The sequence below is a fragment of the Excalfactoria chinensis genome, chromosome 3, assembly GCF_039878825.1.
Source record: "Excalfactoria chinensis isolate bCotChi1 chromosome 3, bCotChi1.hap2, whole genome shotgun sequence".
In the NCBI taxonomy this organism is placed as follows: domain Eukaryota; kingdom Metazoa; phylum Chordata; class Aves; order Galliformes; family Phasianidae; genus Excalfactoria; species Excalfactoria chinensis.
This window is the reverse complement of record NC_092827.1, coordinates 9,980,365-10,005,613: the sequence shown is the minus strand read 5'-3', so window position 1 is coordinate 10,005,613 and position 25,249 is coordinate 9,980,365. Positions and strand designations below refer to the sequence as shown.

General features: G+C 38.8%; 2 protein-coding genes across 3 annotated transcripts in view; one reads left to right on the top strand and one right to left on the bottom strand.

The window, feature by feature from the left end:
• SMC6 (structural maintenance of chromosomes 6) overlaps positions 1 to 6,491 on the bottom strand; it is a 32,360-nt gene extending 25,869 nt beyond the window's left edge. The window contains exons 1-5 of the mRNA XM_072331752.1: positions 6,336 to 6,491; positions 5,201 to 5,351; positions 3,383 to 3,531; positions 1,564 to 1,681; positions 220 to 325 (exon numbers count right to left, since the gene is read on the bottom strand). Coding sequence (XP_072187853.1) covers positions 220 to 325; positions 1,564 to 1,681; positions 3,383 to 3,526 — 368 coding nt within the window. The 5' untranslated portion in view covers positions 3,527 to 3,531; positions 5,201 to 5,351; positions 6,336 to 6,491. The remainder of the gene's footprint in view (positions 1 to 219; positions 326 to 1,563; positions 1,682 to 3,382; positions 3,532 to 5,200; positions 5,352 to 6,335) is intronic.
• GEN1 (GEN1 Holliday junction 5' flap endonuclease) lies at positions 6,458 to 24,021 on the top strand. Of its 2 annotated transcripts, XM_072331753.1 has the most exons (15): positions 6,458 to 6,540; positions 6,852 to 6,954; positions 8,486 to 8,683; positions 11,056 to 11,242; positions 12,159 to 12,335; positions 13,251 to 13,361; positions 15,481 to 15,554; positions 16,018 to 16,109; positions 16,889 to 17,039; positions 17,152 to 17,188; positions 17,281 to 17,361; positions 18,970 to 19,100; positions 21,588 to 21,649; positions 22,170 to 22,313; positions 22,442 to 24,021. In XM_072331753.1, exons 3-15 carry the CDS (start codon positions 8,523 to 8,525, stop codon positions 23,878 to 23,880), a joined length of 2,847 nt encoding a protein of 948 aa, XP_072187854.1. In that variant the 5' UTR covers positions 6,458 to 6,540; positions 6,852 to 6,954; positions 8,486 to 8,522; the 3' UTR covers positions 23,881 to 24,021. The 2 variants fall into 2 exon arrangements, with proteins under 2 accessions (XP_072187854.1, XP_072187856.1); XM_072331755.1 differs by lacking the exons at positions 6,458 to 6,540; positions 6,852 to 6,954 and having other exon boundaries at positions 8,558 to 8,683; positions 11,121 to 11,242.
• Positions 24,022 to 25,249: the final 1,228 nt, after the last annotated feature.

The window sequence follows — 25,249 nt, the reverse complement described above, 5'->3', positions numbered from 1 at the left end:
AACTAAGCTTAAACAGTACACTTTGCTATGCACTAGCAAACTGAATGCTATTGGCACATCTATTTATTTTTAATGAGGCCATTTCAGCATTTTGATTTTATTCTTATCTGTTAGACCTAGCAGATGAACAGAGATTAAGTCACCAGAATACTGAGCAGCTAACCTGAATCAGTTTCACAACAACATATTCCACCTTAAAATGAAGCAAGTTTTACTTACGTCTCTCCACTTTTTACAAACATTTTTAATGAGGAACCTCTATTGGTAGCAGTGGCTTTTCCTCCAAGTCCAACAATCAGTGCAGTTAAAACAGAACTTTTTCCACCTGTAACAGAAGCAACAAAGTTTTGTTTTGTTTTTTTCTTAAAAACAAACCAAAAACAAGGAAACAGAAAAAAACCAAAGTTACTGTTACTTTGTCTTCAGCACATTCATATTAGAGATTTTTTATAGAATCACAGAATCACAAGGCTGGAAATGTCCTACAAGATCATCTAGTCCAACCGTCCTCCCATTACCATCGCTACCACAAGCTACTAAATCATATCTCATAGCTCCTCATCCAGACACCTCTTGAACACTGCCAGGGATGGTTACTCCACCACCTCCCTGGGCAGCCACTCCAGTGCCTGACCACTCTCTGAGAGAAAACGTTTTTCCTTATGTTTAATCTAAACTGCTTCCGGTACAACTTGTGGCCATTTCCTCAGGTCCTGTTTGTTGCCTGGGAGAAGAGGCCAAGCCCCTCCTCATCACAACCTCCCTTCAGGAAGTTGTAGAGTGCAATAAGGTCTCTCCTGAGCCTCGCAGACTAAGCAATCCCAGTTCCCTGAGTCGCTCCTGTTAAGACTTGTTCTCCAGACCCCTTGTTGACTACTTATGTATTCATGCAGAAAGATTTCAAAGTTGTCAGGTATATAAAATAGCCACAACTCTAGGAAAGAGCATAATAAATCAGGCATTTCTGAGTTTCTCCCGCAGAAAACATGCCGAGCCAAACTTCTGCTACTTCTCCTCATTAATTTGTGTTCAATGAGACGTTCTATCTCAGGAAGAAAGAAAATTCCATTCCTTAAAAGCAAAGCAAACACTTATAATACAAAAGAAACCAAACACATAATATTACTTATTTAACTACCAGAGAGATTTTAAGCACTCTTTAACATTTACATTTAATTTTTTAAATTCTCCCTCCAAAATAAATGAACTTGCTTAAGCTCTACATCCTTCTAAAACAGTCTCAAATTGACATACATTTGGACAACTGCTGTGTATTTTAGAAAATGAATATATGCCTATGTGAAACATAAATATAAATTTACATATAGTTTAGCTATAAAAAGTTTAGTTACGTTATCTTTCATAAATGTCTGAATTTAAAACTCTTTTCACTAGCTCTGCACTATTGGGATAGACTGTGATTCTCAAGTATAAAATCAAATGCATCTACAGTCCCCAAAGACTTAGAGATGAACCAGCAATTCCTTTTCACATAAAAATTATACATTTTGAAGTCTCAACAGAAGTGTTCTTTCCTATAGCAATGATGCAATTAATACTTACTTCCATTGTTTCCAATAATAAAATTGAGATTTGATCCAAACTGAAAAGGCCCCAACATCGAATGGCACATGAAGTTCTTCAGCTGGATACTTTCAATTATCCCAGCTTCCCCTACAGTCTAAATAATCACATATTATGTTACTTGTGTATTTTAATGAAACACATTTAACATACTTTAAATACAACAAGAATTCAAATGATTATAATAAAAAGCATGAATGGTAACAAACCACAAGGAAATCAGCATTCATTCATGATACTATGAAAATTGCTCATTACAAAACAGTTAGTATGTAAATCAAGACCAAAACAGTTAGCAAAATTGGGCTGTTCTCTCCCTAGCTTATACTTTACACGATGCCAAAGATTAAGAGCATACATTCCACACAATTATTAGAGCAGTTAATAAGGAGTGTCATTGAAGCACTTCTTGTTATTGAATTAACACTGCAAAAAGCCTTGGCGTGACTTTGAAAGAGGGCATTAAGATTTAAATTAGGTAGGAGGAAATGAAACTAGAAGCAAAAGGGACATTCCAATGTATAACTCATAAAGTATTTTTCTGACAATACATTTTTTGTTTTATTACCAGTGCTTCAGAAAACTAAGCAAGAAAAGATTTCAGGAGTGACACAGAACAGAGGGTAGTGTTCAAGAAAATGAAAAGTGATATCAACATCGGTATCTCATAATATGCAAGGCTGTATATTTATGCTCAATAAATATTTTTTAAAAACACCACCATCAAGCTTGAAATTCAACTACTACAGAAAGAGAGAAAAGAATACTCACATCATCTAGTTTCATTTCATTTCAAACATTTGTGTTAGACATTTGCAAGGGTCAGCTACGAAATCAAAGCATGAAGTGCTTCTTTAAGCAAATCATGTTTTTCTAAATACACTTCCTACTTTTCCTACTACCTAAACCAAATATGCAATGATTCTATAACGCAAAATCTTTTTGTTTTACATATTGGTCAATTTCAGCAGTAGTCATTGCATAAAACCAGAATACTAGAGGGCTGCTCCAAAAGCAATGCCTCCTATTTTATTATGTTGCTCCATAATGTCAGAGGCAGATGGTGGTGGTATGGCAGTAGAGGTTGAACCTTCCTGCCAATGTTCTATTACATTTTATTGCTGTGCAGCAGAGGGGCAGTCTGATAAAATGGCATCAGATACAGAAGTGCAGATGAAGCAAAGGTGTATCACTGAACCCCTTCATATGGAAAAAATGGCACACATTCAGCCTGGAGAAGGCTCTGGGTAGATCTGATAGCAGCCTTTTAATACCCAAAAGATGGCTATAACAAAGAAGGGGACAGACTCTTTAGCAAGGTCTTTTGTGTTAGGACAAGGGGAAATGGTTTTAAACTAAGATGGGAGATTTAGTATGGATATAAGGAAGAAGTTTTTCCCAAAAGGGTACTGAGGCACTGGAACAGGTTGCCCAGAGAGGTGGTGGAAGCTCTGTCCTGGGAGATGTTCCAAGTCAGACTGGATGGGGCTCTAAGTACCCTGATGGAGAGGTAGGTGCCTCTTTATTGCACTGGATTTTGATTAGATAGTCTTTAAGGGGTCCTTCCAACTCAAACATGATTCTGGTGATAGTCAAGATTCTGGTGATAGTCATGATTCTGTGAAATAGGAGTAACTACTTTTTGAGTGACCTATACATTGCTTTACAATCAACTGTCAAAAATACTTGATCTAAAAAAAGAGTGAACTTACTCAAAAGTACTCATTACAATTGTTCCATTTTTTTAGTATTGGTTCCACAAAGTCCTATTTGGGGGGGATTTTTTAGAACAACTTACCGACGATGAAGAGAAACTATTATCAGCTGAAAACAGTGAGTGTTCGTCATCACTGGACTCATCACTACGTTCATCTGTGTGTTCTTGTCTCTGCCTTTTGTGGGATGGAGGCTTTGAAACACTTTCTTCCTTTCTCTTACTCATGAGTACTGAGAAAACATGAAAGTAACAGAAGATTGAAACTTATAGTCTGTTAAATGACAACACACCAACAGATAATAACACAGACTGTATTTATCCAAACTGACACAAGAAATACAAAGATCATAACAAATGTTGCATTAAACTAAAATCTCAGTGAATTCTCAGAACTGAAATCTAAGTGAATTCAAGCTTAAGCTTACATTGCAAAGGCTCTGCAATAACAAGAGAAATAACATCATTATTCTAATCAAGCTGAGTTTCTTGACTATCACCAGAGATCAACCTGGATTCTATTTTCTTTGGTACATCACGCTTTGGGATATCTACTACAATTGCTTTTGGTTAATAACAGAGCTCAAAGGTAAGTTATAGATGTACACCACTATCATAAGATAATCAGTGCAGGTTTGAAGAAAGCTTGGTGTGCAGTAAAAAGTAAAATGTTAACTATATGAAAACAAGAAATGCCTAGGAAATGAATATCTGAGATATCAGAAAGTTAAAGAAAGGATAATTTAGATTAATGGTGCTGCTCCATTGCTATTTCTGCAGAAAGCATACCTGCCTTTGTAAGGCCATGATTGTGGAAAGCAAAATGCTGTTATTTTACTAATGAAGGATTACAGTTCTCTGAGAACATACCTACACATGCGTGTGTATATGAATACATTCTGTATAAATGGATAAATAACTCATTGCACTAACATGGCTACTAAGACATGAATCCTGCAAAACTAACAAGGTCAACTCAAGTCACATATAACCAAAACATCAAATATTAAGACAAGGCAAAACGTAATCTTTTCTGTAACAGGTTAGGATGTGATTCTTATTCCCCAAAAAACGTTTATTACATTCTGAATATCTAGAGTCCCAAAACACTACAGAAAGCAAGCAAGATCACATGCTTTCACCCACAGAAGAACAAAAAAAAAGATTAAATGTCTAAAAAGACAAATCACTATCTATTTATCAGTAGTCCATTCTATTGATAAATGTTCTGACCATGGTCCAACTGATATCCACGTGATTTTTTCATGCCATAATGTGTGGAATGACTGGAAACATTTTGGAATGTTTTCCTGCTCAGGACAGACCCATCTGCGCACTTTCTTGTGCGACTACTGTACTGAATCTGCTTTAGCTGGGGGGGCTGGCCTTGATGATCTCTAGAGGTCCCTTCCAAACCCTAGAATTCTGTTGTTCTACCTGAGCAAGCTCAATGTTCTGGTCAAACATTAGCCTGGTTTCAACAGACAAAAGGTCAACAGGCTCATACTAACAAGAATCACAGGCAATAGCATTTATTACATCAAACACCACAGACATTAAAATTTGAGACACCTCTACAGAGACTACTGAATTTCTTCTGTGAGTATTCCTTGACTTTTATAAACAGTGCTTATTAATTTCCACATTGTCTTAGTGTAAACAATTGATAAAAAACAGTATACAACTCTTTCTGTTAAATGCAATGGAGAAATTGCAAAGTAAAAGACAGAAATGAAATAAGCTTCCCAGCGGACAACAACAGAGATTCCAGATTAAGTCTTAGGTTCTTATTATAGCTCTTAAATATTTACAAAGCATCTGCCATTTCCAATTTATATTATGCAGTCTAATACTATACCTATAAAGCAAGCAGCAAATACATTTCATCATACAGTTACGTACCTTTTATTATGTTATTTTCAGTCTCCTGTGGAACCTTCTCTTTGTGTTACTCAGATCAGCGAAGGGTTACTTGTAAATTCTTGGAATTTATCCATTACTCTAATATGAAGATAGACCTTTGTTCACTCTGTCATTCCATTTAAATTTCACTCTACAAAGAAGAAAAAACATACTTGTCTTAAATGCTGTAATTAATTTTAAGGATCAGTGGTATGAATTCCATTTTCAACTGGCAAAAATAAAGATTAGTACAAGTACGTTTTAAGATATACAGTAGGCCAAAGGGAAGTCAACCATGAATAGTACTGAGAAATATTAACAGAAGTTTGCTATAGGGAACAGACACATTGTACATCGTATTTTAAATCCGGAGTCTAAATTTATGGCTGTACTGCAATATGAAGTAGGAGTGTGAACGGAAATTTGTGATGACAAAATCAGGAACATCAGTAATACATGTGATAATGAAACTGTCATTCCAGAAGACAACACAAAAGCATCAATTCAGTAAAGAGCATTAAATGTACTAGCGTGGGACATACAAGCACAGTTACAAACAAAACCCACAGCTATAAACCACAAAGAAATAGGAACAAGACAGATCCAGTTATACAAACATCATTAATTAATACAAATTATTACAATTAATTGCTATGCACGTAACAAGAGCATGAAAGGAAAACACAGTGTCACTTAATACTGGATAAGCACTCTCACGCTTCATAGTAGAAAAGTATTTACTGAAGGCGTTCAGAGGAAACTTTCTTCGCTCTGGTTCGTGCCCTCAGGCTCCTGTCACGGCTCCGGGCACCATCGAGGAGCCCTTCTCTACATTCTTTCCTCAAGTGTTGACAGATGTCGACAATCTCCCCTCCTCCTCCAGGAAGAACAGCACCAGCACTCAGCCCTTCCTCACAGAAAGGCTCCAATCCCTCACTACCCCGGCAGCCCTCTGTCAGACTCCCTCCCATACACCCACATCTCGTAGGCACGGGGGAGAGGGGGCACAACAGGACGCAGCACTCCAGGTTCGGCCTCACCAGCGCTGAGCAGAGAGAAAGGATCGCAGCCTTCGCTGCACCGCGGCCGCCCCCAACCACCGCAGCCCCGCGAGGCCAACCGCCCCCCGCCCTACCTGTCCCCGGCACCGCAACGGGCCGCCGCGACGGGCCGAAAGCTCCCGCTTCGTCAGGGAGCGCGTAACGGAAGAGCCGCCAAGAGCGCGGCGCATGCGCGCTGCCCGCCGCCTCCCGAGGAGCCGTTTCCGTGTGCCGCCATTTTCGGGAGGGCGGAGCGGCGGCTGGGCTGAGCGCTGGGGTTGTGGAGCGGGTAGCTGCGGGGTGAGTATCTGCGCTGTGGGGATGGCGGCTGTGCTCCAGTTAGGACAGTCCTCAAGGCTCGGGCAGGACGTGGGGAGCGGCCCCTGCCCCCCTATTTGGGGCTGCGGCGTGAGGTGTGTGGGGCTGAGGTTGGATCGGGGCGGGAGTTTCAAGTGTTGAAATTGAATGGCGGGCTGCGTTCCCGCTTCATGCAGTTCTTCGTGGGCACAGCTGGAGGGAGGGAGGACGGAGCGCTGAACGCTACCGCTGTGCTCTATTGAAAAAGGGCTTCGTTTTGTTTTTGTGGTGTTTTTTGTTTGTTTGTGTTTTAGTTTCCTGCCAGCGATCTGGTGATGCTGTGCTAATCCACGCTGATTCGTCAGTATGTAGAATGGAAACCAGCCTCGACCTCCCTCCTCAGAAGGCTCCATCTCTGTAAGACTGAAGGATGCTCCTTTTTGTTGTTCCATTGAATCCGTGCATGCCTCTGGAAGTTTGTGTGCCTTTGTCAGTTTCCCCTTGTGCATCCAAGGAACTGATCGCTCTGTGCTTCAGGAAGTAATGCCACGCGTTTGTATGCTTTATACCTTGTTTTAACTCATTTTATATCCTTGAGTCATAATAACAGGACTTATTACTGCGTTATGCCTTGAGCACCTATGACTAAAACCGGGTTTTGTGTCTGAAAAAGAGGATTACAATAACACGACTTGTGTTGATGGTAAAGCTTTCTTTGAGCATATGGTTTAAGAACAGTCTAGAATGCCTACAGTGGTAGGAGTGATGCGTTACTGAATGGCTGCCTTTCTTTAAAACAGTACAATAACACCTTGCAAAGAGAGACTGTGCTGTTGTGCCGGGTGTTAGATGAGGAAGCTTCTTGATTTTAACGTGGCCCTGTTCACAAGAAGCCACAAGGTGGCATATCCTCATGTGTCTTAAGCAGGTCTCAGAGTCCATTTCAAAAGAGGGATGTGTGTTCTTTGGGTGTATACAGTTTCAAATTCAAGACACAAGAAATAAAAAATATTTGAGATTTTATTTCTATCTTCTGATATTGAGAGAACTGAGAATTAAATAAGCATGAGGCAAACTTGGTGTGATAAGGCAATGCAGGAAAAGATGGGTACTGTGAGGATTTTCCCTCCCTTTTACAAGTCTGAGGCTTCATATAGAGGCAGCAAGATATGAAAACCAGAACTGTCCAAGGAAAGTGAAGAAAAGGAAACCTAGCAATGGAGTAGTGCAGATGACAGCTGCATAAGTAAGAGACAAAGAAATATACTGCCTAGTGGGTGTGTTGTCAGCTGGTGTTCCTTATAAGTAGTTTAGTGCCTGTCATACAATGCAAAAGTAACAAAAGAAGAGAGGTGTTAGCATGTTCTTGGAGTTATGCCATTATAACTTCAGAAATGGTTTTTTGAAGGGACTTCTTGAGCCTGTCTGTGTTGACTCCTTGTCCATGGATCCTACAGCTTTGCTTCAGGATGTAATTCCTTCAAAGAGTGTAGATATCGTTTTCTTGGTTTTTAAAGAAGATTCGGAATTGAGTTGTGTGAGGGATATTTTACAAGTAATATATGGCTTGGTTTGTTTGTTTCAGTGGAATTTATATTGTGTTATATTGTATTATGTGTTGCTTTTATGTTCAGACTGTTAGGAATGAAAATATATAATGCAAAGAGGGGAACTAGTAATAAACCATCTGTAGAGTGCTTAGAAGTCTTGAGTGCGCTTTGCTCCTGAAAGCAAAGGGATATGATTTAGCAGAGGGTTGTTAGAGTTAAGGTACTATGGTTAGGCTGCGGTTGGACTGGATGATCGTCTAGGTCTTTTCCAACCTGGGTAATTCTATGATTCTATGATTCAAAACTGATAATGTTTGGGTATTTGTTTTTGGTCTTAACATTCATAATATGTCGTGTTTCATTTTTTGAGAATATTTTATTTTCCTTCATCTTTACAGCTAAAAACTTCTTGCTGACAACAGAGAAGGTAGAACAATGGGAGTGACTAATCTGTGGCAAATCCTGGAGCCTGTGAGACAGCCTGTAAGCTTGAGTAGTCTCAAAGGAAAGACACTTGCTGTTGATTTAAGTCTGTGGGTTTGTGAAGCACAGACAGTTAAAAAGATGATCGGAGTAGTTACCAAGCCGCATCTGAGGTATGGTATCCATATAGATAATTGTAACCAAAAGTTCTGGAACCGCATGATTTAAGTTATAGCTTTTCTTCTGAATTTATAACTCCTTATTTCCATTATTCAAATTACTGCATTGCTTTGATTCTGTTACTATAACCTGTGCTGTGTACATAAAGGGTTTGAAATGATGGCTTGGTCATACTGGTTGAATTCAACTTAATGCTTGGCTGCAAATAGGATAATTTGTTGAACCAGCTGTGCTGTTATCGAGGCCTCAACGATGGGTGTGAGATGTGTGCCAGCAGAACCGTGCTAGTCTTACTGTGATATAGTGCCGCATGATGTACAAGTGATCAAGCTGCAAGAACAAAAGTCAAGATTCTCATTGCCATGTATTCATGAATTCCTGAAGCTGTGTAGGAAGGTGCTAGAGAAATTTAAGCTGTCTATGACTGCTGTTTGGGGGCTGGTCCCAGAATGTACCAGGAGTCATGCATGCTTGAGCCTGATTTTGCTTATGGATTAGAATTCTGATTAGATCCCACCTTGAAGTAAATGGTTTTTAAATCATTCTTCAGTTTAAAGAGCAACGTTGAAGTAGGTCTTCAATTTCAGTGTGCAATTTCAGTAAGCAGCCATTACCTGAAAGCGCTGTTTTCTGCACATGATGCTGACAGTAGGTGTTATGAAACTATATGCAGATATTTTAAAATGAACATCTACTGGTTAGCTCAAGAATATTGACTTAGTAGCTGCTGTTAGATATTTCTGTGGCATCTGCTGAGTTGATTTGATATGAAAAATTAGCGTCTTAGAATCACTTCTTAAAATTTCATTACTAAGACTACAAATGGATAGTTAAGTAGCAAATAAAGCTTAATGTGAATTCTTTTATGATATGAAGTCTTCTATGCAGTGGAATGGAAACATCAGTCCTTAAAAGTGAGATGGAGGAACGGATGGATTTCTACAAAAAAAAAAAACCCAAAAGATAATATTTTAGGTAGATGGAGATTAACTTACTTCACTAAGTATTCTAGAGAAACTAGTATTTAATTGGATTTATATATGTTATAAAATAGAACTTGCCTCAAAAGATCAGCTTATCGTCTTTTTCCAATAACAAATATACAGAGTTAAATCTAGAGTAATGGTCTTTAATCCATTAATCCAGGAATGATAGGGAAAGACATATACCGTGTGATTACTCTGAATATTGCTATTATAGACCAGGTAGTTATTGCTGTCTTATACATCAATGGTGGGATGTATTTTGTATTTCCATATGAAATAAATTGGCTCAATAATGGTGTCTCTGAGTCTGTGTAACAACAGTATTCATTTACATCAGATAGTCCAGCATTGATAGACTTAAGTTTAATGGTATGAAACATTCATTGCAGATGTTTTTGGAAGCAGAATTTAGATAATGCATTTTATGTGGCCTTTTAATTTTCTTATGTTCTTAAAACATAAAGATAAGGAGTATTTTTAGAAGTATTTGCTTGGAAATCTTGTAATGCTGTTACAAATTGGTAGTGAAACAACTTCAAGTAAGGACAAGAAAATAGATAAAAGTTTGTTAGCTTGGGGATCAGACACAAGAATCTAATGAGGTGCAACAAGGCCAAGTGCAAGGTGTTGCACTTGGGTCGAGGCAGTCCCAGATAAGAGTACAGACTGGGTAGAACTCAGTCATGAGAGCAGCCATGCAGGGAAGGACTTGGAGGTCGTGATGGATGAAAAGCTGAACATGAGCCACTTGTCTGCTCATGCAGCACAGAAGACCAGCAGTGTCTTGGGCTCCATTAACAGAGGGGTGGCCAGCAGGGACAGGGAGGTGATTGTCTCCTTCTGTTCTACCCTTATGAGGCCCCATCTGGAGTAATGTGTCCAGGCCTTGAGCCTCCAGTACAGGAACTGTTGGAGAGGGTACAGAGGAGGGTCATGAAGATGATTAAAGGGCTGGAGCACCTCTTCTGTGAGGAACTATTAAGGGCTTGTTCCACTTGGAGAAGAAAAGGCTCTGGGATGATTTCATTGTGGTTTTCCAGTGCACAAAGGATGCTTACAGTAACGGGGGGGGGGGGGGGGGGGGGGGGGGAGGGGAGGGGAGGGGAGAAATGACCTGGAATAGGTTGCCTGGAGATATTCTGGATGCTCTGTCTCTGACAGCATTTAAGGCCCGGCTTGTTGGGATCCTGGGCAGTCTGATCTAGAGGTTGGAAACCCTGCCCACAGCAAGGGGTTAGAACTAGATGATCTTTAAGGTCTCTTCTAGTCTAAGCTGTTGTATCATTCTGTGACTGTTCCTGGAGTAGGCTGACAGATATAATGAAACCTGATTTCTTTAGATGTCTTCCTTAATTCTGGAACTCCTTACTTTGTTGCAGAAATCTATTTTTTCGGTACTCTTTTTTCACATCAATGGGGATTAAACTGGTGTTTGTCATGGAAGGTGAGGCACCCAAGCTGAAGGCAGACACCATGAGTAAGAGAAATGAGGTGCGATATGGAGCTTCCACCAAACACGGGGCTGCACGAACAGGGAGATCTTTTTTTAAATCCATTTTAAAAGAGGTGAGTAACTGGGGTGTGTGTCACGATGTTATTATTTTTTTTAATGCAATAGAAACCTTTAACAGCTTGAAAATGAGAACTGAAAAAGAATTAGTAGTTTTCTGCAGAACAAATTCCAACAGTATTTGGAGTTAGAGGGAACACATCTCTTGCAATTGTGTTTCACAACATCAGTTGAGTGTTGCAGTAGCGTGGCAGTATCAGATCAGTTTTCTTGTTTGATGTGTTCTCTGTGTTTTATACTGTAGTGAGCCACATGCATAACTGAGTGCTTATTATAGATATGCAGCTTCCTTGTCATTGGATGTATTGTTGGAAATCTGCTGCGTTAGACTGAAAGTTTGTATACCCTTCTCAGTTGAGAAGCTTTGGCTGCAAAGAATTTACGCTCAGTAATTTTCTTTTTAATTCATTATTGCAGGTATTTTGCCATTCTTGTATACTGAGAGTTTTGTGAAATATAATAGGTTGGCTTTCATGGTTTCGGTAACTGAATGTATTCATGCTTTATTCTAAAAGCATGTGTTTGTATATATCTCAATATGTCTTTAATTGTGGTCCAGTATCACTTAGGCCAACAGCACAGGACTTTTCTGCTTGATGTTTTGGGGGAGTCTGGCAGTTTGTTAAAAGATACACTGGACTAGCACAGACTGCTGAGTAGTCAGATTTTGAGAAGGAGTAGCTCAGTCATGCTCTGTGATTAACATACTATATATTAATCTGTAATAAATGGTCTTAGTGGAATGTTTCTTTTGACTATTACAGTAAGATACTTTTGTAAAACAATTGTTGTATTGATATTATGTTTTATATATACTATTTCAGAGCAGACGTATAAACTGAGAAAATAATGCAGATAACTGGATATAATTTAACATTCAATGTATATTTCCTTTTGGATTCTTTCATTTAGTGCCTCCAGCTGCTGGAATGTTTAGGTGTTCCATGGGTTCAAGCAGCTGGGGAAGCAGAAGCAATGTGTGCTTACCTGAATGCAAAAGGCCATGTCGATGGGTGCATTACCAATGATGGAGATGTTTTCTTATACGGAGCTCAGACAGTTTATAGGAACTTTGCCATGAATTCTAAGGTAATGTACTTCGGTAGGGTCAGAAGGGGATCTTGCTGCCTCTTTAGAGTCTTCCCACAAATGTAAATGGAAACTAAAAGGAGGCCCTTGAAACAATTGCTTGGATATCATGCTTATCTACTAGTTTGTATTGATTTTAACTATCCTTTGAGAGGAATGTTTCTATCCATGTACTGGGTTTGATAGCAAAACAACTGAAAATGACTGATTTACAGTACTATCACCTGTATTTGTGGTGTTCTGTGGTGTGTAATTATGCTTAATGATATTTTTTTTCTTCTGTGGTGGAGAATTTTAGTGAAATCATTGCTTCCTATGCATTCCCATTTGGAGCATGTAGGAGTTGTCAGCCTCCTGGCTGATTTGTGTGCCTGCATCTTATGTGTTAATATATTTACAGTAAATGCTCTTAGTCTTTAATGATGAATAGGACAGGGAATATGTGTCTGTATTGTAACTAATCAGTTATTGTGATCATTCAGTAAAAAACAATCAATTTATGACCTTGAGCTGAAAATGTTTATTAAGAATACATTTTTTTCTAAAACTGGCAGATCCAAATATTCTTAGTTGACACTTTCTCTATAAAATGGATAAAAGGTTTTGTGTGTTTTGCCCGGTAAACCTACTAAGGAAGTGAAGGAAAAACAAGATTGGGTTGGTATTTTATATCTTTATCTGAAGGGTAGTTTTTAAGTAGTTGGTATCCATGCTTACAACTTAAAATTCTAGAACTTCTGTTATTCTCGTGGTGTCCATGTACTACATTATACATTTTAATTGCTGCTGTATAGGATTTTTCTATCAGACCCCTCTGTATCTTATAGAGCAGACCTGTTGTAGAACAGAACTGCAGACATGGCAGTTTCTTCCTGGTGTCATGGAAATGAAAGGAATGATAAATTTCTTCTTCAGGAGCCACATCTTGACTGCTACACAATGTCCTCTATTAAGGAGAAGCTTGGTTGCGATAGAGAGTCTTTGATTGGACTAGCTGTTCTTCTGGGTTGTGATTATCTTCCAAAGGTAAGTAGCTACTTACAGCATATCAAGAAAGACTTGCACATGTTAACAAAACTGTATACAATACATGATTGCTGAGATCTATGTATGCTTAGCAAGCCAATATAATTTTTTGTGATAGCTCGAAGATGATCAAAATGGAGCACTAGTCTTTCTAAATGTGATGTGTTAGTTCCGACTTCAATCTTCATCTCCATTGTGTGAAAGTTGCAGTTTGATATTGAGCAAACATGAGAACTGCCCATTAGCACATATAGTACATGCCTGGCATAGTAGCTGGGGAAAGAGAAAAAAACACTGTGTCCTTTGGGATAGCTAGTAGTGATGGTTTTGAACTGCAGTTGGTAGTAACGCTACTTCTGGGTGGAACTTAGTGATTTTTATTCAGTAATGAATGAAGTAAGAGGGTTCCCAGTGGGCACTTTTTCCTTTTTTTTTTTTTTGTTTTGTTTTGAAAACTCATGAGTTGTTGTTGAGACTTTGAACAGTTTTGGAACGGAAAGGAAATAGGATGAAGCTGTTTCTGTACAGTCCATCATACTGTAACCACAGGCACTACACAACCACTGAATGGGAGCAACTAAGTTAACTCTTATATCATGGTGTTTCTATTTTAATAAGTCTGTCCTTTTCAGCAACAGGCAGAGTGCATCACTCTAATTCTTTCTTTATTGAGAGACTTGGCTTCTGTTACACGAATCTGTAAACACTTCATTATCACAAAATAAATGCTAATGAAGGGGGGGGAGAGGCAGAAGATAGTGACTTATCAGTAGTTTCTGCAATGTCCTTAGCAGCTTCTGGTATGCTGAGTTATTGCATTGTCATACAATGGCACAATTATGTAGTACCAGGCCAGTCTTGAGTTGCTGCAGCCCAGCAAAGCAAATAATAATATGAATTTGTAAGGAAAGCTGAACTACAGGAGTGCATCAGGTGTGGAGATTTGCAGAACAGATAAGTGGGAATACCACTCTATGACTGCACTTGCTTTGTTCATTACATACAAAGATGCTGCTTTCCTTGAAGAAGCTGAATGCCTGATAGTCTGCTCAAGTGTCTGGCAGTAGTCCAATGGCAATTTCTAATTGGTTTTGAAAAGAGATTTATTTCATGAAGTTGCATATATTCTATTCAGTCATTACCTCTGAGTGAAACTGAGCTATTGATTTATTTGTAGTAGTGCTGCAGGAAGGGGCACTCGATATGGCGTACATATTCAACTGCACTGATTCTTGGTAAAATAGTGGGCATAAGAATTGAACAGAGAACTGAAAAGCAGCATGTACATTTAAATTGTTCTGGTTGTTTTTGATCAACTGTCGCTCCTGAGTGTATTTAAGAGTTACAGTGAAGTCCTGGATTTCTATCCTTGAGCAACTCCTGAAAAACATTTGCTGTTTCCATCCATTACCCATAGTGGTAGTCAGTTTTCTTATAGAGGGCATGTGTATTACAGGTGTAACAATGTAGTAAATATCAAAATCATACAAAGAAAGAGGAGAACTTATTCGAGGTTTGAATTTTTAATTATCTTTCAGGAAAAGCTTCTGCGCTGTTCACTGTAAACCACCTCTCAGCTTGAAATCTTCAAGTATTAAAGGTTTCCTTGCCATGAAGCTATTCTTCCTCCTGTAACTGAAAGCTTTTTGCTCTGTGGGTTTGTTTATTTCCCATCTTCTTGAGTTTCTAACATTTTGATTTCAGATAGAGTCTTTCCAAAACTATGATGAAGAGTTTCATCTGTCTGTCTGGCGCTTAGCTGGCAAGAATGTAGTGTCCCGTTTCAGATAGGAGAGAAAAGGAGTAAGAACAGGGGTAAAAAATGCAGGAAAAAAAGACAGCAGAAAACAGGAAAACATGTCTTTATCTGAGCTGCTTTTGAGGGTAAGGCCATTTTATGCATCTTGCGTGGCACACTGATCGTGTAGCTCCAATCTTTTACTATTTCTAGCTTCGTAACTTTGTAAAAAAATATTTTTCTCAGTATAGCTCAATGCCTTGGATTGTTGTTTTTTTGTTTTTTTTTTTTTTATTGTCTTGTCCATAATGTTAGAAATACAGTAAAGATGTCTGTACTGCATATGGCATTTCTTAATGTTTCATATTTCTGTCTCTATAGGGCATTCCAGGAGTTGGAAAAGAACAGGCTATGAAATTAATTGAGTCTTTGAGAGGTCAAAATTTACTGCAAAGGTAAAGTGAAAATTTACCTTGTGTGCTGAAGTACTTTGGTTTTTAGTTCACACGCTTTCTGGTATGGGCTTCAGCTCTGAGACAATGCTAGTAATACTTTTTTAATCGTTTTGAGAGTCAGATGGCTGCATTGTTTTTTGCCTAAATAAATTACATGGTGTGTATGAACTTCTTAATTGCTTTAAATATCAGCTGACACCCAGCTCTAGAGTATGTTGTTGCATTGGATTGAAGTCACAAGAACTGATGATTTTTATTTTTAACTGGCTTGTGGATTAGGACATGAAGTACTAAATGCTTTCTATGTTTGTTATCTTAATGTGCATGTCAGTAGTGGTAATCCAACAAGGCTATTCTTAAAAACCAAATAATCTAGTTTCCTAACTTAGACAATACTTGTGCATTTTATTTTAAGTATGAACGTATAAAGTATTTCTTAATCCTTTAAATATCACCCCTATAGGTTTGAGCAATGGAAAGAACAGTCTGGGCATGATAATAATCCATCTTTGGTTGTTAAAAGAGTAGTGCACTGTTCTGAGTGCCATCATCCAGGTCAGTGTTGACAGCATGGAATTTTATTTTTAGCTTAATCATTTGTTTGTTCTTGATTCTGGATGTTGGGGTCATTGGCTGGTTGAATTTTTGTGACTAGCATTACAAATTGCTTTTCTTGTCGTTCAGCTTCTGACTTCACATTTTCTGCACTGTGTGTCATACGAAGGCTATTTGAGGGTGCAAGTGACATCATTCAAATGTGAAAACAGCTGATAGCAGAATGTTAATACAATGCATTTGTGTAAACCCAGTAATTTACCTTTTTAACAGTGTCAGTAAAGACAGCCCACTGTAAAGGCAAGCAACTTTCTTTTCTTCTCCCTAAACTGGCCTTGCATGAGGACTGTTGCTGGATTTTGCTGTAACTTTTTCTTGAAAGTAAATTAGTCCTAACCCCATTTTTGTAGTGCCTTTGGTTGGTGAACTCATTCAAAGCCATTGCTCTGGATGGTAATGAGAAGGGGAAAACAGCTTGTTTTATATATCCTCTTCTTATTTTGTGCAGATGGCCCATGCTACTTCTGTAGCTTCGTGTATCGTAAATTCTTTTTCACAAGGTCTGAAATGGTTAGGGAAAGTCTTAAGAAAATAATTCAAAATATTCTTTTTGTCAGCTTTTATGGTAAGTATATAGCGGATATACTCAGGTCTGCTTACAGCTGCTATTTGTGCCATGGCCAGATTTGTGTGCATTCTGACCTTTATATTTTTATTGCTACTGTTGTTTTTGGAAGTCTCTAAAACCTTTCTCATCGTGATTTGTACACCTTCTACAGGATCACGCAAGGAACATGAGCGCAGTGGATGTAAATCCTGTGGAAGCACCAGATACTGCAAACCCAATGACTCCAAATACTGCTGCCCTTGTGAATGGCATCAGTTAGAGCAAGTGAAACAAGCAAGTGCAGTGGAGGACAATATCAGAAAGTAGGAATGTTTTGAAAAAGAACTGCTTTCCCTTTCATGTGCAGAATGAGCATTTAAGCTGTGCATTTTTCCAATTTGTTATTCAGTTCCTAACACTTTGTTTTACCTTCAGAAAAGCTAACAGCTGTGAAGGCTTTCCATTCTCTGAGGTAAGAAGCCTAGTTAAAGATATATTTTCCAAATCAATTAATTGAAATTTCAGGTTTTTTGCCCTTTCTTCAACTCTCCTTTTTTTTCCAAGGTTATCCAAGAATTTCTTGTAAACAAGAATAAACTGAACAAGATAGTAGAATACAGAAGGCCAAATTTATTGTCGTTTCAGGTACGTGTGAAAATACTGAATATTCAGCTCTGAGGATTTTCTTGTTTTTGCCTTAAGGAAGTCATCTGTGATTTTGATTTTCATTGGTAATTCTATGGGAAATATAATTAAAGTACCTTGCTACAACTTTCATTCACCTCATTTTTTTGAAAGTCAAAAAAATTGGCAACTCTGAAAAATTAGTTGATGTAAATAGACACTTAGGAAAACTCAAGTAAAATCATTTGGAAAAAAGGTCACTTAGTGTTGTTCCATTTTTCACTGTCTAGCATTACTAGAGTGGACTGCTGAGCGTTGGATCATCTCTAGTGTATAAAATATGGTGTGTTTATGAGGCATAATGCTTCAGGAATGTTATCTTTCTCCCATCTTTCATAAAGGTTTTGACAGGTGTGACTCTTGCTTTTACTCATGTTTGTCTTGTCCTCATACCAACACTTTGTATACAGTAACTCAAGTTACGATTGCAGACTTTGAGGGTTTTTTTGTTGTTTTTTTTTTTTCCTAGAAAATAATTTCTTGGTATCACTGAGGCAGCCAGCTTCTATACATAACAAGCAGAGACATTTATTCTGAATTGTGTGTATTGAGGCCCATATTTAGCTCAATACTATCACCCTTCAGGTAAAGAGGCACTTTAATTCCAAATGTTCAAAACTCAAAAGTGGCATACAGAGTTTGCTCCAAAAGTATTACCAGTGCTTGTTTCCACGCAGGCTACAACAGCTACAAACAGCACAATACCACAATTTGATAGAGCAGATTCTCTGCTACAAAGCACTTTTTTTTTTCTACATAATCACTACTATTAGCTATGTATTTTCACTACCAATGAGCGAGAGCATGCTCTGTTTGTAAAAATCTGTACCAGCAGAGGTGGCCCACAGTTTCACAGCTGCTATAAGAGCATCATTGCTAGGAAGACTTTACCCATGCAGTCTGTCTTTCATTGGCCTGAACAGATGGAGGTCAGAGGGTGCTAAATCTGGACAGTCCAACCAAGACTGGCAAAGAGCCCCATGGTCTTTAAACAGGTGTGGGGACTGGCTTTGTTGTGTTGCAAGAAAATGGTTGTCTTCTTTTCTGGGCCTGGCTCTGGAAGTTGGAGCCTTCAACTTAGTCAACATCATGATGGAGGAGTCAGAGTTGACGCTTTGTCTGGGTTGCAGGAAATCTAGAAGTGTCATCCCTTTCCCATCCCAAAAGATCACATCATTTCACCCACTGAGGGCTCCATCTTGAACTTTTTCTTCAGTGGGGAATTCATGTGTCGCTACCCCATAGACTTCCATTTTGACTCTGACTTGTAGCCTAGTTTGTCACACATCTCAGAGTGACAGCTCTGCATTGCCACCTGGAATGTGGCTTTTCTTTTACATCACTGTTCTTTGACTTGTTATTGACAGCAGGTAGATGTATTCATTTAAAGAGGTAACTTCCTCTACTTGGTAGTGAGATATAGTTTGGCATTACTCTAACTTACAGAATGTTCTAGATATTTGAATCTTTTAGTTTTGTGTTCCTACTGTACAGCTGTTGAAGTTTGATACCGAGCTGAGTAAGAAAGTTTTAAAGCATATTTTTTTGTTGTTTTTTTTATATCAACAGATATTTGCTTCTGAGAAGATGGAATGGGCAAAGCATTATGCTTGTAAGAAACTGTTAGTGCTCTTGACGCACTATGATATGATCCAGAGAAAATCTGGATATATTGATTCAAAGCAACTGCAGGCAATACGGTAACATAATTGGAGTTCTTCAACCTAATATTTTACTTCTGCTGGAGAAATTTTTTATTTTTTTTTTAACAAAACTAATTATTTTCTTTCATCTTTGATTCAAGCTATTTGCTCCTTTTGAGGAGAGCTAAGAATTTAGATGTACATGTTAATATATATGTTGCTGTTGCACAGTTATACATACAGCAGTTCTCTTATCATAGTATCATAGTATCATAGTATTGTGCGAGTTGGAAGGGACCTTAGAGATCATCAAGTCCAACTCCCAGGATTCGAGCCCTCTGTGTAGCAGAGTGGCACTTCTACCCCCTGCTCCACAGGGGGGGATTCGAACCCGGGCCCCCTGGTGTTGCAAACGGGAACTCTACCGCTGCACCACCGGAGGCACACTCTTATGTTCCAACAGAGCCTGCTTTTTCCTGTGCTTACTTCCGTTATACTTCCTTGGGTTTGTGCACATGAGAATCATAGAATCACAAGGTTGGAAGGGACCTACAAGATCTTCTAGTCCAACCGTCCTCCCATTGCGGTAGCTACAGCAAACCACTAAACTGTATCTCGGAGCTCCTCATCCAGACGCATCTATAACACTGCCAGTGACGGCGACTCTGCCACCTCCTTGGGCAGCCATTCCAGTGCCTGACTACTCTCTGAGGAAAAAAAGTTCCTTCTTATGTCCCATCTAAACCAAACTCTTCTGGTACAATTTGTGGCCATTTCCTCGGGTTCTGTTTGTTGCTTGGGAGAAGAGGCCAAGCCCCTCCTCATCACAACCTCCCTTCAGGAAGTTGTAAAGTGCAGTGAGGTCTCCCCTGAGCCTCCTCTTTTCCAGACTAAACAATCCCAGCTCCCTGAGCCGTTCCTCATAAGAATTGTGCTCCAGACCCCTCACCAGTTTTGTTGCCCTTTTCTGGACACATCCAGGCCTCGATGTCTTTCTTGTAGTGAGGATCCCAAAACTGAGCACAGTACTCGAGATGCGGCCCCACCAGAGCTGAGAACAGGGGGATGATCACCTCTCTGCTCCTGCTGACCACACTATTTCTTATACAGGCCAGGATACCGTTGGCCTTCTTGGCCACCTGGGCACTCTGTTGGTTCATGTTTAGCCCAGCATCAACCAGTGCCCCCAGGTCCATTTCCTCTTCACAGTCATCCAGTCACTCAACCCCAAACCTGTAGTACTGCATGGGGTTTGTTGTGGTCAAAGCACAGGACACAGCACTCAGCCTTGTTGAACTTCATCCCATTCACCTCAGCCCAGAGATCCAGCCTATGTGATTTACCTTTACGGGGTTACTTCTCTGCTCAGATGTTTAGTGATTTGATAGGTTGTTAAGCCTGTGTAAACTTTAAGAATCTACAGTGTCTGTTGAGAAAAGATTGCTAGGCTTAACTTCACAGAATGAAAGGAATTGTTATTTAATTTCCTAAGAGGTTTGTTTGTTTGTTTGTTTGTTTGTTTTTAAATGGGATCCATTCCACATTCTTCATTTGAAGGTTTTCATCCACTTTTTGGTGCCATTCTTGTTTTTATATAATTAATTTTAGGGAACCAAAAGCAGCCAATGTTAGTGTGGCATCATAGACAAGCTGTTCTGTTCAGCATTATTATATTATATATTGTATTAATCATTATTACTATAACTGGACTTGTTATAATAAGAGGCCTCTTTGCGGTCTTCCAGTACTTGAAGGGAGCATTTAAACAGGAGGGGGAATGCCTGTTTACGAGGGTGGATTGTGACAGTACAAGGGGGGATGGTTTTAAACTCCATCCCTGGAGGCATTCAAGGCCAGACTGGATGTGGCTTTGGGCAGTCTGGTCTGGTGGTTGGCAACCCTGCATGTGGCAGGAGGTTGAAACTAGATGGTCATTGTGGTCCTTTTCAACCCAGGCCATTCTATGATTCTATGATTATCTTACAAAAGAGTGACTGAATTGAGTATGTTGTTTGGAGGCTGCTTTTTAATGATCTGATTATACAAGTTACTGGTGTTTTACTTTGGAAGAATTTATATGTTCTGTTTATGTTTCTGTTTAGTGTTTTAATAGTTTAAAAGACAAATCTCGATCTAGTTTTCTTTTCACAGTTGCTTTAAAAACAGTAATGAATCAGCACCAACCTCTTTACGTGTAGGAACTTAGAATGTGAAATGAACAGGAACAGTCAGTCTTCATGACAGCCCGGTTTACTATCTTACTTCATGCTCTCATGCAAAAGATGTGAACGATACTGTCTGTTCATTCAGAAAAGTATTGCTTATGGTTGAAGATACCAGACTGATTGTGGAAGTTTGCATTAGGATCGTATGTTACAAAACAGCTTTTTGATTTTTAGTTGCGCTACTCTGTGCTAAATTCACTGCTACAGAGTTTATTTTTCTTTTGCTCCGAATCATCATAAATTAAAATACTGAAATATGTTTAGGTTCTTTCTTAGATTCTTCATTTCATGTTTAATGTGCTACTTTCTTTTCTTGCAGTATAGTCAAGACACGTGTTAAAAATGGAATTCCCTGTTTTGAAATTGAGTGGCAAAAACCAGGTTGGATTGGTTTCATTGCTTATTATTGAACAGTCTAATTCATAGAAAAAGACAAAAGCGTTCTTTAAGGAGGAAAATAGTTTGATGGCATTATGAGTAAAAAGTGTGTGCGAATAAGATTGGAAAAACAGTACTGAGAAAGAAAATGTCATATTTCAGATACCCTGAAACCAAGAGCAAAGTAAGACAAAACAAAAAGCAAATAACACCCCTCAATGCCACCCATTTTAACCACTTACCTAGAAAGCAAGAAGCTTGGTTTCCAACTACTTTTTGTAGTCAATATGATCTGACAGTGTTTCATGTTGTTTTGTCTTGTTTCATGATGACAGGCTTCAGTGTGTCTATATACTGTAGGGAGCTCATCAGAAAGCAAATAGCTGTGCCATAGCTAAGCCTCAAACATTGTACTATTTGTCTCTTTACATATATTCATTATACTCAAATCTTTTTCTCTTGTTCCATCCTCTGAAATATTTGCAAATACATATTTCTAATATCAGTTCATTAATTTTGATAGAGCACTATGTTGATGCAGAAGATGAGCCCATGGAATTGTATGTAGTTACAATAGAAGAGCAGTCTTTGTTTCAGGCTGCTTATCCAGATGTTGTGGCTCTTTACCAAATGGAAAAGTCAGAAGCTCTGGCAAAGAAACAGAAAAGTAAGTCCAAAAGTTTTTATCTTATTAACTTACAGGCCTTGCCAAAATATAAGAAACAAAAGTAAGTATTGATAAGTATTGCTCAGCAGTGGAAGTACAATGTTTGTGTGCTTTTTTTTCTTTTTTAGACAAGAAAAACAGACCAGAAGAAAAGGAGTTGTCAGATGCTTATGGTGATGTTACCAGTCTTCTGTCTCAAATGAATTTCAGGTCTGCATATGAAATTATTCCTGTGCCAGACCACACATCTGATGGAAAAACTCCACCTGAATATCAGATATGCCAGAGCAGCATGGAATCAAAAGATCCAGTGGTAGCTGCAGCTTCTTGTGTTACATCTATACCAATGTCAGAATCAGTTGGACTTTCTGTGGCAGCATTACCTTGCTTGCACTTACAGAGTACATTGAGTGACTCATCTGTAGTGCCAGCACAAAGTACTAAAAACTCAGGAGTGTCATCCTCTGTAACAGCTGATCTACAACTGAGCAGTATTGAAAAGAAAGGAACCTTCTTTAGCACTTCACCAACCCGTGGGTGTAATACCTGTGATCCAGCACCTGACTTGATTGCGTGCATAAAACACTCGTATCCACTGCATTGTGAAACAGTGAAAAATAGCTCAGAATGTTCTGGTGCTGAGCAGTCAGGTCAAGATCATTCTGATAGTGCAGATGATTTGCTTTCAGATGGTTGTATGGAACAACTTCAAGAGTTGTCTTTAAGTGAGCGTATACTTAAGAAGACTTCTGTTCCATCAAAGCCTATGCTGCCAAAAGATGTAATGCAACAGGAGCCTTCCAGACATTTTAAACACACAGAAGCAGCATTGAAACGTGATAAAGATTGTCTCACTTCCTCATGTCAGTTAAATAAACCAGTGCGAGACGCTAAAAATGTGCTACTAGAAACCTGTGCGAGTGAATCCAGTGTACGTGTTTCTCAAGAAGGTGACACCCTGTATGAAATGATGCAGAAAGTCCATAATATAAGCTGTTCAACATCTCTAGTCCCCAGTGGGCAAACACCAGAGTGGTTGCATACTGCGTGTGAAGTGCTTTCGCAGCCTCAAAAGCCAACAAATGTTGCTCCTGTTCGTAACATTACAAAAACTTGTACTCAAACTGCTTGGAAAACTTCTTTTAAGAGTGTGTGTCAGAGCAAATGCTCTTCTAGCGAAGACAGTGATGATGGGAACGTGAATAAAAATCCACTTTGTAAGCAGAAGAAAAGACAACTGAACCCTGGCCAGTTTAAAAAAACTTTTACAAAGAACAGGTTTAACGCTGCTAGTAGCAGAAGTACAAGCAGTGACTCAGCACTTGTAATTAAAGAGGGGGAGAAAAGCACCAATTTTAAGCAAGTTGGTGGGAATTCGTCATTGGAATTATCTCCAAAAGATTCCTCTGTAGTTGAAGTTGACTGTTCCCAACATTCAGGACAGCTGTTTCAGGGCACAGGTTCTAGTCCTGCACAACAAGTTGACAGTGATGTTCTGATTTCTGGGTGGGCAGACAGTCCTCTTCCCCTGTCTGAAAGAATAAAAAGAAGACTCAAAAGCAATTAGGTTGCTCATAAAATAATAATGGTAACAATAAAGTCTGAAACTTCTTATAGAACTCCTTTTCAGAGTTTCTTCTGTGCGATGTTGATTGAAGTGTGAACATGATGAATAAGAAGGGTGGTGAAATGCTTTGTGCTGCTGCTGAAGTTTGCAACTAATATGTTGACAAATACTAAGTCAGACATTATAGGCAAATACCAATTATTCTGGGCTTAATTATGTTCTGAATGTGTAAACAGCAGACTATGGTGTACAAGGGAGCATGGTTGGTACTTTTGAATTATGAAGTCTTTATTTCCCTGCCATGTTGTTAAAGTTATTAGTCCTTCAGCTTATACAAATAGACTTACTTAAAAGCAGTAAGTATGGGGTGCTGGATGTGTTGATTATCCCTAACGGATCTTACAGAGACATGCAGCAGATGTACATTTGAGCATAGCTTAATTTATAACATGCTGTGCCCTGTAATAAACCTCTTTGAATGTTTGTACCTTCCACATGGAATAAGCCATATAAGGATATTCTGCTTTTGTAGCTGTCCCTTGCGCTATTAAAGAAAATTTGATGGCTGTTTTAAACACAGGTTTATAAGTTAGGGCATTCATAAAAAGGTCAATTGTTTCTTACAGAGGCAGAAACATCAGAAGTTAGGAAGCTAAACTCTGATTGTGTTTAAAGAAGAAATAGTAAATACAATCTGTAATGAGTGAAAATGGTAACTTCTTAGCTTGCCCACTGGCAGGTAGAGAAAGCTGATTTGTAGTAAACATTCTAAATGAGAAATGAGTTACATAGATGAGCAAGAATTCCAAAACTATTGGAGATATTTTCAGTTTTGAAGATGGTTTCTTTCTGGGGGCTCACCACCCAGATGGCGTGAGCGTATAGCTGAAAGAACAAAACAATGTGGAGAATGAGAGAAGCAGTCACCCACCAATTAGAAAGGGAGAGATTCCAGATGCTGCAGTCAATGGTGGATGCATTTTGTGTATGTGTGTGCAGAGGGACACTTGTTTGTGTTTGACTCTTTTTCTTTCTTGCTGCTGATTTTTGAATCCCAAAGGTTGTAATCAGTAGCTTGAATTTTCATGAATAAAAATATCAGCACTGTACAACCATTCCCTCTGTACATCAGAATGTACTCTTCTATTGGAAGGATCATACACTTTCACCCATACTTTGTGGGTTTCTGTGCTTTAGATTTGTGCTTAATGCTGGATGGTAAGCTGTGTTTTTTGGGGGAGGTTTTCTTCTTTTTTTGGTTGCTCTTCAGATTCCTGAAAAGACTGACTGACTGAAGGACTTTCCAAAACTACTGTGCTGTAATTAACAACAAAGTCGTGTTTTATGGACTGTGAAAGTCAGAAATGAG